The 11,288-nt window shown below is 45.1% G+C and overlaps 1 protein-coding gene across 1 annotated transcript in view; it reads right to left on the bottom strand.

Moving 5' to 3' along the window:
- Positions 1-2,869: 2,869 nt before the first annotated feature.
- Positions 2,870-11,288, bottom strand: part of KCNU1 (potassium calcium-activated channel subfamily U member 1) — a 54,928-nt gene continuing 46,509 nt past the window's right edge. The window contains 5 exon segments of the mRNA XM_026042475.1: positions 2,870-3,458; positions 3,591-3,697; positions 4,010-4,204; positions 7,202-7,341; positions 9,317-9,394. Of these exon segments, the coding sequence (XP_025898260.1) occupies positions 3,251-3,458; positions 3,591-3,697; positions 4,010-4,204; positions 7,202-7,341; positions 9,317-9,394 (728 nt within the window). The 3' untranslated portion in view covers positions 2,870-3,250.

The following is an 11,288-nucleotide window of genomic DNA, read 5'->3' as shown; positions in this document are numbered from 1 at the left end:
AGCCCACACAACCCTACATGCATCTCTGGAGAAGTTTCTGGGTCCATTCCTCACTCATCAGTCTGAAATGACAGTGTGGCCCAGCAGATAAGACAAACAGGACAGAAACAGAGCCAACTTACCCAGTGCATAATCCCAGGTAAGTAATTTTTCTTTGAAGGCAGGATGCTACTCGTTGGCTTCTGTAAACACACTGACCCATCTTATAAAGCATGGGGAAAATAATCACCAGGCAGTGCTCCATGAGGGCTACGTCTGAGGGCTTATTGCCACCTCATATTTGTTTGGCACCTGACACAAAAAGCTTCAAAACTCAGTTCGAGCCTCCAGTAACACTGCTAAAAAATAAATACTACTAATATTTATTTCGCTTCTACACACGGCAGTGACCTTCACAGCCCAGAATGGGTGCGGATTAGCAAGGGAGAGGGCAGAGATGCTGCATCAGCTTTGCGTACCACACAGTGGTCCTCTCTACAGCCACTACATTTATTAATACGGATTTATATGCTACCTACCAACACACAAGAAGATTCTGTTGCTGAGAATTCAGAGGCTGTAGCTTCAAAAAAGCCTGTTTGCATGAACACACACATAGATCCTCTCCTACACCTTTGCTTTTCACAGTTTATGACAACAGAAATTATTCTTCACTAGAGGAATGTGGCATTGTTGACATTAAGAAAAAAAATGAAACAGGCCTTTGCTTTGCTTGAACAGCCCATGCCTTCTTGATCAGCTGCCTGAGGTGCCTCATCTGTACAAAGCATTTAAATCTGTCTAACATCAAAAAGTAAGGTAAGACAAGTCACTTTGATGCTCCAGAGCACATGCCTAACATGATTATTGCAGAATCTTCCTGGTGATAATAGAATTATGCAAAGAAGGCCTTGACCCATTAATGCTTTTACCTTCCTGAGGGTTTCTCTCCCCCCTCCACGAGAACTGCTTGCACAGAACAGCAAGCAAACAAGCTAGAACAAAGTGAAACAGGTCCTTCCCCAGCCCAGCATCTCCCACACACCCTCCTTACCCCAGGAAGCACAGGCTGCAGCAGAGATGCCGTCCTGGAAAAGCTCCATGCCCGGCCATGAGAATATTCCCTTGTCAACAGAGGAGGGGAAAATCTGCCCTTTTTGCACCTAAGAGACCACGGAGACATGGAACATATCAAGAAAAAGGCACTTGCTACAGACTCTTCCTTCTGTTGGAAAGGGAGACAAATATTGACTCTAGCTCCAGGGCTTGGTTCAGTTTTACGTCACACAGAAGAGCTCTGGAGTAACACAGTGGCACATCCAGTGCTTTGTGCCCCACACCTGGAACTACGAGGTTCTGGTTCACAGTCATGAAGGAGCATTTTCAGTATTTGTCCCCATTTTCTAGACAGAGTACATGGTTTCAGATGGAACAGCTTGCTGGAAAGATTGTATGAGCTTCCAATACACTCAGGAAAGTTCTGAGTAAATAAGTTTTGGTGCTTCTTGCAGATTTTGTAATAAAAATGCCTTAACATTGCACAGGACAGTTGAAAGCAAGAACAGAGAGTTCCAGGCATGTGCAATGATTTAAAAGCAGTAAGAAAAAAACAGGAACGTTACCTCCTCCATGCTCTGCTTAGACAGAGAGTATCACAGCTGCAAATGAAGAAGGTTTTAGATGATGACAATATATGAAGTTAGCAGGGAGTCTTAGTTAAGCCATGTTCCACAGCCAACTCTCAGCTCTTCCTAGCACTTGTATCAAACTCTCCAAAGCCTATCCTGGCTGCTCCTTCTATCCAGTCTTGTCTGTTTAAAATAATGCATGCAAGGGATAGACCAAAGTACTGTATCACTGAAGCCTCATTCTGCCAGAGGGTGAGCACAATCCAGTGCTTCCCCTCCCCCCCCCAATCTGGGTTTTTATATACAGTGGGTGATTTTAGGCAAAAAGCTCCTTCCAAAACATCAGCTGACTGGGCTGGCACAAGCTCAGCTCTGCAAAGGGAAGCATGCTTGCTATGGTGTTTTGTTTGCTCTAAGCATGGCTCACCCATTACTACTTTCAAGCTATCCTGAACCAAAAGTGCATGATTAGTTGGTTCCAGGAAAGATGGGTCCAATATATTAAGGCTCAGATCTCAATCCAAACTCCAGACTTCTCCAACGGCAGATATATTTCCATCTGGAATTTTGGTCCATTTCTTATTCATGCTACTTGAACAGAATCCCTGAAGGTGCCAACCCTAATTATGGTGGGCTACACAAAGCACAAGAGACCCTTCTTTTCCCTAAGCTCTCACAATCCTAATTAACAACTATGTTGTTATTTTTCCCTCGGTCCAGTAGGCAGCATTAAGACAGAGACAGTTAAGTAACTCACCTAAGTTTACACAGCCAACTTGTTGCAGAGTTGGGTATTGAAGCCAGTTGCTTGACCTTGAGTTCAGTGCTCTGCCTTATCCCTCAAAAGAAAAAGTGCAAGCCCAGATCCGACCATTCCCCTAGCGAGAAGGCTTCTGGAGTTCTTATTTAAAACAAAGACTTATTTTCCCTTCTTCCTGTCTAAAACAGAAAAAGGACCAAGACCTTATTCTTGAGCTTCAGGGTTCTGTTAATTGGCTCCCTAGTAAAATTACAGAGACTCAGCTGCCTGATAATGATTGTAAATGACAGATACTATCAAGTTTACCTTGTGATGTCCCTGGGGAGCTTGCAGTTAGTTTAGTCTGAACTCCGCGTCAGCTGTTTGGGTTCCTTTCTTCTCAGCATGTGGTATCTGGACTCAAGCTGCAGTCTTTCAAACCTAATTAGTGTTAGTGGGAAGAGAGGAACCCCCCCTCTCTCCTGCCTCCCGCAACTGACTTTGTAACATAAGGGTGGGACTGATTTACAGTTCAAGTTCATGGGGGAGATTCTGCTTGCTTTTTTTTTATTATTATTTTTAATTTTACTTATTTTAATGCCTATCAATCCAACATCTTCTTGCATGGAAAGCACATACTCTTTCAACTGAGAAATTCATCAGAGAATCTCTAAACCTGACACTGTCATTGAGTTTGTATTTACCTGGAAATGCTCTGTGTAGGGCTTAATAGAGCCTCAATATTTGCCCTTTTCCTCAGAGGGAGGCATTTTACTCCCATTTTCTTGTTAGAGCTTAAAAAAAGATTTTTAGTCATAATCTCATGCCAATGTTTAGCCAAATTCAAACTGCCCATCGCACATCTAAGAAATAAGAATCAGGAAAATTTATTGTGGGGTCCTTATCATTTGTAGAATTCTTTATTTGCAGGGCATTTCACAATCTCTCGCAACTCTGGCATGAGGCTGACTTTGCTACCTGCTTTCTTGCTTGGCAACTGACTCTCCACACCGTATCACAGGTCATCAGTTGCCACGTTGAATGGCACGACACAGAAGAGCAGATCTGTAGGCAGCATCTTCAAACTGCTGCAGGGACGAGCAACCACAAACCTGAAAGAGCACATGAAATCCAGACTGCTTTGGGAGGTCTTGCTGCTTAATACCTAGGATAGTCAGCAGTTAACTTCAGAGCCATGACTACTCATTGGAATTACAGCAACATTTCAGGTGAAGTGCACTTGCCTGTTCTTGCACGGATTGGGCTCTTCCATCAGGCGGTAGAGTCCAAAGCAGAGTATGCCAAACAAATCTAAAGCTCGGCAGTAAACGTCTCCAAAGGAGTTCTCCTGCTATAAAGAAAAAGCAACACATTCTTCTTCTACTTGCATCAAAATAGACAGTTCAGCCTAATACTAAGACATTTAGCCAATATCATCACTGGAATTATCACTGCTTCCTATTTCTAGTGATGTAACACTTGGGAGATGCAGTCACAGGACCAGGACCCTTATGTGTTTAGCACTGGATAAAGAAATAAAAAAAAAAACAGTGCTTCCCAAAAGCTTAGAATCTTGTATTAAATTGGGCTATTTGATGTCTTCACATTTTTGACGTTGGTAGTGGATTCAGCCTATGAAGGACTGCTCTGCGACACAACTCACTGTGGTATCCGGCAACAACCTCTTGGACAGTGGCAGGAGAGCCAGCTTGGATCTGGCCCGGGAGGCCCGGTGCACCGTTTTGCTGGGAATTCTGCTCAGGCTGCTGTCCTCCAGCAGCTGCTCCTCCAGCGCTGCACTTGTCCCGCTTGTCACCAAAGTCTGCAGCAACGCCAGGATGTGATGGTTGTGGTAGGTCTGGAAAGCAAAGACATTGGAAATTCAGAGACCAGGTTGTATGCCCTGGTTCCTGAAAGAAAAGCAAAATTGTTCCAGTGAAAATCTAGAGATTACCATCAACGACCCCGGAGTTTTCTTCTGCACTAAAACAGTTGTTCATTATGTATAAAGTACTCCGACAATATTTATGGATAACCACCTGCTCAGCCCATTTCAGTTTCAAAGAGCACTCAAGATCCCACCTCACTCTTACAACAACACACACCGCTCTGCAGCTGAATGGGAGCTTTTCAGAGGTACAGATCGTTCTCAGCCACAGCCCCCCTGTATTTTTCAAATGACTTCTGCAGCTCGAGAGGGTGATTGGGTGAAAAGGAGGGCAAAAATCGTGGGCAGGGGCTCTGATGCAGCCCAGCGAGCGAAGCTGAGGACACCTGCCCTGCTCGGCTGGGCACAGGAGCCACAGGAAACTCGCTGTCCCTGCGTTTTTTTTATGCATTTAGGAAACCTCCTCCCTGGTGCTGTCTCAGTCAGAATACTTTTTTGAAAAACAATATTGTGGTTGAAATTCAAATTTGAGGGGAAAAAAAATACCACAGCCTTTTCTGTTTTTAGATCTAAAAGCGTTTCCTCTGATTGCAGTGCACCAAATAACTTAATTTCCACCCTTTCCCTAGAAGCTCATTTCCTGCACAGAGCCACTTTGTGGTATCTGTCACCTGCATTCTCCTGAGGAAAGACACCAAACAAGCTGCAGTGCAGGAATGGTGCTACTAAATCCACGCTAAACTCAAATCCGCTTAAGAACATCTGACCATATTGTTGGGCAAAAGGCTATAATGCTGTTAGAGTAATTCCCAGGCTTTTCAAGTAAGGCGCTATAGTCCTGGGTTATCCAGGAGTGAGACAGCTTTGGGGGAATCTGCACTTTACATATTTAACTGAAGCGTGCTGAGCTCCTTAACATATCATTGCTGCACTTTTTGACATCAAAAGGATTGTATTTCCATACTTGGATGAATTAATAGGATTTGCATGTCACCCCCATTCTGTACTTTCTTTGCTAAGTTGCACTGCAGGAGTTTGAAAGAAGGAAAACAATTACAGGGTGGTATGGATGCACTCCGGGAAAACTGCATCCGGAAGAGGTCTCGCGGCTGCCGGGGAAGGACTGCTGCTTCTGGCCTGCACCACAAACTGCACTGCTCCTTCCTGGCCCACTGCTGGCTGGCTACAGCCTGCAGGGTGCCTCTTGCCAGGGCTCCCCTGCACAGGAAGCCTGGCCTTCAAACCTGCTCCTCTCGTCCCCAAGCGCTTGCTCGCCCCCCTGGCTCCGGGGTGCTGCTCAGCTGGCCCTGTGCAGGTTCCACCTGCAGCTAAACCCAAAAGGGACTGCAGCTCATTACAGTAATGAGCCGCATGGCCAGGCTCACCAAATTGTTCTTTTCTGCCTAGAGAGACTCTGACGGTCGGGCGAGAGCAAGCGCCAGCGCCGCTTCAGGCTTCCAAGGGCTAACACTTCCCCTTAGAGAGCGCAAGAAAGATGCCTTTGCACTGTGCAGCTTTTTCTGCCACTCTCCTTACAACCTAAAAGAGAAGAGCAACTCTCCTCGGAGCGTCTCAAGATTTCCACGATACTCATGGTGACACAGACCGAGGTGACACTGCACTGAGCTCCTCCTATTTCTCCTCACTCACACGTTCTTCCTCGACGTTGCAGCTGCTGAGCAGTATCACATTTCTCTCCTCTACAGACTAACTGAATCCAACCTAAGGTGCTGCTCTACTCTAAAGCAGAGCTGTGTGTGGATTATTCCTGGACAGACTTGGAATCCTAAACTTGACTGAAATTTTATCCTTTAAGACAGGTCATGCTCTGTCTCAAGCTACTTTTACACTTGATATTAGCAGTCATTAATTACTGTCTGACTGATTGACATATCAGTGAGCAGCAGCAATATAATACTTTCACCAACACAGAAGCCTTCTTAGGAAAGCCTAAGTGGACTTGACACACTTTGGACTGCTTATCCCTTTGAGAGATTTGTTTGCTATTTATTCATTTTCTCCAAAATTGCCACCTAAGCATTATCCCCAAGGTACATGGAACTTGACTGAGGCCTGGGGAATCAGGGTAAAGAGGAGGAAGAGTCTATCAGGAAAAGGGAAAAACATTTTGAAAATGCCACTTCATGAGCAGAACTGTTGTTTTGCAGCCAAATTGTAGCTTAACTGAATCAAACTGTCACTCACAGGTGTCACTGCAAACAGTATCACTCTCTTTTGAGTGCTTATGTCACCAGGGTAGGAGGGTTGTACTCCCTCTGTTCATGCATTTTTGATGCAATGTCCCCACTCCTCGTGATGCAAAAGTTTAAAGAACATATTTTACCAAAATACATTCTCCTCTTCTAATCTGATGTGGTCTTCTGGATCAGCAGGAATTCATTTTATACCATTTCAGAAAATATGCACTGATAGATTCCCATTGAGTTCAAGGGATTTTCTACCCAAATTTCCACCAAATTTCTGCCCAGGTGCCAGACTGACAGCTAAGGAGATGAGAAGAGTTAAATGTTCTGTTTATCCCTACGTATGCCTCTAGTAAAATGGTGACAGTGCAGATTCCCTGTTCCCGAGCTCTCCCGTGCGCCTTCAGCCAGACTTGCAAAAATCCGTTCTGCATGAAGAGGAAAGAACTCTGAGTCCTCCTAACCTGCTCAGCCTTTGGCATCCCGGTTGGAACTGCCAACGAGGGGCCAACTCGTGCCCAATTTTGGCTTCAGTGACTTACGTCCATTTAGAAGGACCAACTGTAACAGCCTCTTACCAAGTAAGCGCTGGGACTTTGGGGGCTGACACTTGTCATTCAGTCTGTGGAACTCACTACCCAATAAATCTCATGCCCCTGGTTACCAAATTGCTCACATAAGAATGGATACAATCGCTTTGTTACCCTCCTTATAAGGAGGGGATATCTCTGATGCCATTAATTATGACGATGCATCTACTTACGATAGACAAAAGGGAATTCAGGAAGCTATCTGAGAAGACATCCCCCGTGCAGGCAGCAGTGGTGAAAAACTGATCCGGGTCTATGATCTCAGAATCGATGTCGGAAGCCTGATTGATGAATTGGACATTTGGAGAAGACTCTGTTGGAGAAGGAAGAAATAGGAACCATCTAAGAAACAGAACATAGTCATCTAGAATCAAAAATAAACTTCATAAACCTAGCTAGCCACTGTGTGCTGGTCCTAACTATGTCATGCTGCAAGTGTAAAGGAATGGAGAACAAAATATTCAGTGCTGTGCAGAAAAAGTCAAAAGATACAGAATCCTAAAAAATAAGCAGGGAGGAGGGTTAACCTGCTGTAAAATCCCTATTTCTATCGGCTTAAACTGGAGGACAGAGGCCCCTTCACAGCTCTGTGAGCGTGGCAGTGATGTTTGAATCCTCACTAGCTTCTCAGCCACCTTCTTGCTGTCTGAGATAGCCTTGGAGAACTCCCCCTACTCTACAACTGATTCTGCTTTAACTTTCTTTTCTATTTTTGGTGAATTGTCTCAGTACCTCTAGGCAAGGGCCCCCACTGTGCCACTGAATGTGCCCGCTACGTCCTGGCATTGCAACGGTGCCAGTGCCAACGCTGAGGAATGGCAGTAGCGCTGCTGGAGAGAGGAGTGCTGAAAGCAACTGACATCGAGAACCCATATTTTCCCATTAAAAAATAGAGAGAACAAGTAACTCTATGTGAGTAATGATTAATTTCCATTATGTCCCCTAAGGCCAGGAGGCATATGAGTGGATCATTTTTAAAGATGACTAAAGCCAGCCAAAATCACAATGCTATTAATGTCTCCTGTTGTCTTGCAGTATCAGTGTCATCCTTCAGCCATGTCTTCTCAATACAGATATTTTAGCAACCCTGGATTTTAGGAGTTGGCTCTGCATCTGGTATTAATCAGTATGACTCCATGTCTAGTTTATAAAAGTCTAGGAATTAAAAACCATGGTCCTGTAGGCATAAGAAGCAACTCACTATATTTCTCCTCACCATTCTCTTTTTCATGTATTTACAGGATGCTTCCCCTCCACAGACACACTAGATCCTGGAGGGAGATCACAGCGGGGCAATGGCTGCCTAACAATGTTAGTTTGACCCCACATCTTTCCGAGGAGTTCGGCTGCAGCTCAAAGTGAGCAGCCAGCTCAAAACATTCCCGGAACTTTTCGACACACAAGAAATTGAAGTCTAAATCACAGCACGAGAGAACGTGCAAACATCATCCCAGGAAATTCAAGAGTTCTGAAATGACTCTGGAGGAGACATGACTAGCTTACCACTGCACTGTTTCTCCTCCAGCAGCTCCTCAGACGTTTAGCACAGAGGACTCCAAATCCATCCATATCCACCTGGGATATGCAGCACACGCTGGCCTCACACAACCTTGGCACTGCTGGAGCCAGGACTGCTCAGTAGCCTTGGCTCACTGACCCGGGAAGGTCTGGAAAGCAAAGGCCTCTCCCTCCATTTGCTGAGCCCACCTCGTATTCACAAGCAAGGCATCAAAAAACGGCAGGAAAAGAAAGTGTGACTGAGTTAGGGGGCAGTCCTGCTGGCTCCCTTGCTGAGTGTGTTCTCATGTCAGTGCTCTGAAGTGAGATGAGCACCCGCGGGCCAGGGCCTGGCAGCCCAGCCACACCGCTCAGGGTGACACTGACCGCCGTGCTCCTGCTGATCACTTGATCAGTGTACACGCGCCCAATTAATGGATCTGGTTTGAAATCCTGGGAGGATGAAGGCAAGAAGAGCCAAGTATAGCATGAAAGATGCAGTCCACCAGAATAAATAAAATAAAATGGCCATCATCTTTCTTCTAAATGGATGCTTCGCAGTTTTCCTGCACACTGAGACCTCTGTAACACTTTCTCTGTTTATTCTCCGGATAAACCATCCTGACTCTTTCTAAGCTACTGAATTAACATCTAAGTCAAACCTTTTAATGTTCCTTGGACATATAGTGCTTGTCGTGTTCTGTCTGTGAATTCTAAAAAGGGCCTGGGGTAAATAAATAATGCAGCATGCATATTGCTTCTGTGAAATTTGTTCCCAAGGAATAACTTACTCAGCTCTGTGGTGACGGGGATCCTTTTATAACATGGCTCTGATTGATTCCCCAATGCACTCAATCCGAAAACAGTCTCTGTAGAAATAGTCAATAACAACATGAGAAGACGAGGGAGTCAGGAGAAGCAGAAAAGAAAAAGGAAAAGAAAGAACACAAGACACAATGGTTCAGACTGACAAATGCTGAAAATCTCTTACCTGTACCTAAAAATAATGTCATTGTTGTGCAAAAATTCCAAGGCGGTTCCTATATTTAGAAAGTTCCCTGCCTTGGTTTGCCTTTCCAAGGCTCACTTTATACACTCAGAGTTTCAAAGGACTAAAAAAGAAAATCTCTCCTGGGAGCTTCTTATTGACATCAGAACTAAAATATAATTACCCTCTGTGGAGCAGCAGTGCTGGTTACAGAGTTGTCTGGCACCAAGCCCCCAATAAGCCAACTTGCGCTCCAAGTATTTTGGGCGGCAGCGTTGGGACTTTTACCTTCCCCTTCAGGAAGGCGGCACATGAATAGATGGGACCTGCTGCAGAAGTGAGAGCAAGAGCCAATTTCCTGATTTTTGAAAATCTGATACCTGAAAAGCCTAGAAGACAATTTTAAAAGCTCCTAAAAAATGCGTGTCCTGATTCCCTCCCAGTTCTCACCAGCTGGCTGGCTTCGAATGGAGCTATAAAATACTAGGTAGAGAGGAACCAAGCCCATCTGAGGGCTGCTTTCTGTGTTTTGACTATACCCAGTCCTTTCCCTTAGTGCTAAGCCTAAATTTTTCCACTGCTATCCCCTGCAGCAGCAAGTGAACCCTGGCCATGAGATGAAGACCAGGGCTGACCAATATGTGGACTCTTAACAGGGTCACAGAGAGCCCAACACATTAATTCCCCATTTAGTTAGGTGGTGGCCTGCCAAAAACCACCTCAGAGATGTCAGCAGAGCATAAAAAGCCCTTCCCAAGCATAACACAACATCTCTGAATACATGCACGTGGCAGCAACTAAATGCCTGAAATGAATCATTCTACCTTTCCATGTCCTGTACTTGCTGATCTGAATATACGTCTGATCGCTGCCTGGATTCCTTTTCCTTATGTCAATATTTTTGCTGCAAAGCAGTACACAGCACCGTACCTGAAATCCTACAAACTGGCAGGGTGCTATTACAAAAGATTACTTAATTGTAGATTACTACTGTACATTCCAATTTCACTAGCTTATTAAGCTGTCAGACTTAATTACCATTATATGTTTAGATTATGCCACAGATTATTTAGTTCGGTACCTAGGTTTGCCAACCTGTTTGCTTTGTGACATGACAGGGTGATAATTACAGCATTACTGGAAAACCTAAAATTTTCCATGGGAAAGACTAGAAGTCCTTGGCATCAGCGCTGACCCCAGTACACACTCGTTCCTGCAGGAGCGAGAAATGTTTCCCCCATGCGGATCTGACTCTCCACAATCTGAGTCTCCAGTTCTTTACCCCACAAGACGGGTTCCCCACAGCATCGGCCCGCGTTGCTTTGCCGTTGCTTTGCTGGGAAATGGTCACACTGAAATTCAACGCCACGGAAATGCATCGGTTTGGGCTGTGTTAGGATCTCCAAACTGAGACAAGGCCTGGATTTGCACTGGGAGCTGGATATCAAGCAAGTCACTGGCTGTCCTACTAGCAACGCTTAGTACAATACGCAAAACATCAGACACAGCCTCATCTTTCCAAGTCAGATATACAGTTTCATGGTTGAAACAGAGATTGATTGGAATATGCATCTTATGGACTGCAACTTTTTAAAGCTTGCCCATATCTCATGGAGGTTTTACCGGCTGCTTTTGCAGCTCTGCTGCTGGCAGCACCCCTGGGCACATGCAGCGCTGGTGGAAACCCTCGATTTCCCACGTTCAACCTCCTCTACGGAATTACCTACCGCCAGAGGTGGTACCAGCACCCGTGAGCAGCAGCAGCGCAGCCTGGG

Source organism: Nothoprocta perdicaria, unplaced genomic scaffold (assembly GCF_003342845.1).
Source record: "Nothoprocta perdicaria isolate Ctin4 unplaced genomic scaffold, notPer1 scaffold_103, whole genome shotgun sequence".
Lineage (NCBI taxonomy): Eukaryota > Metazoa > Chordata > Aves > Tinamiformes > Tinamidae > Nothoprocta > Nothoprocta perdicaria.
This window is presented reverse-complemented; position numbering and strand designations above follow the sequence as displayed.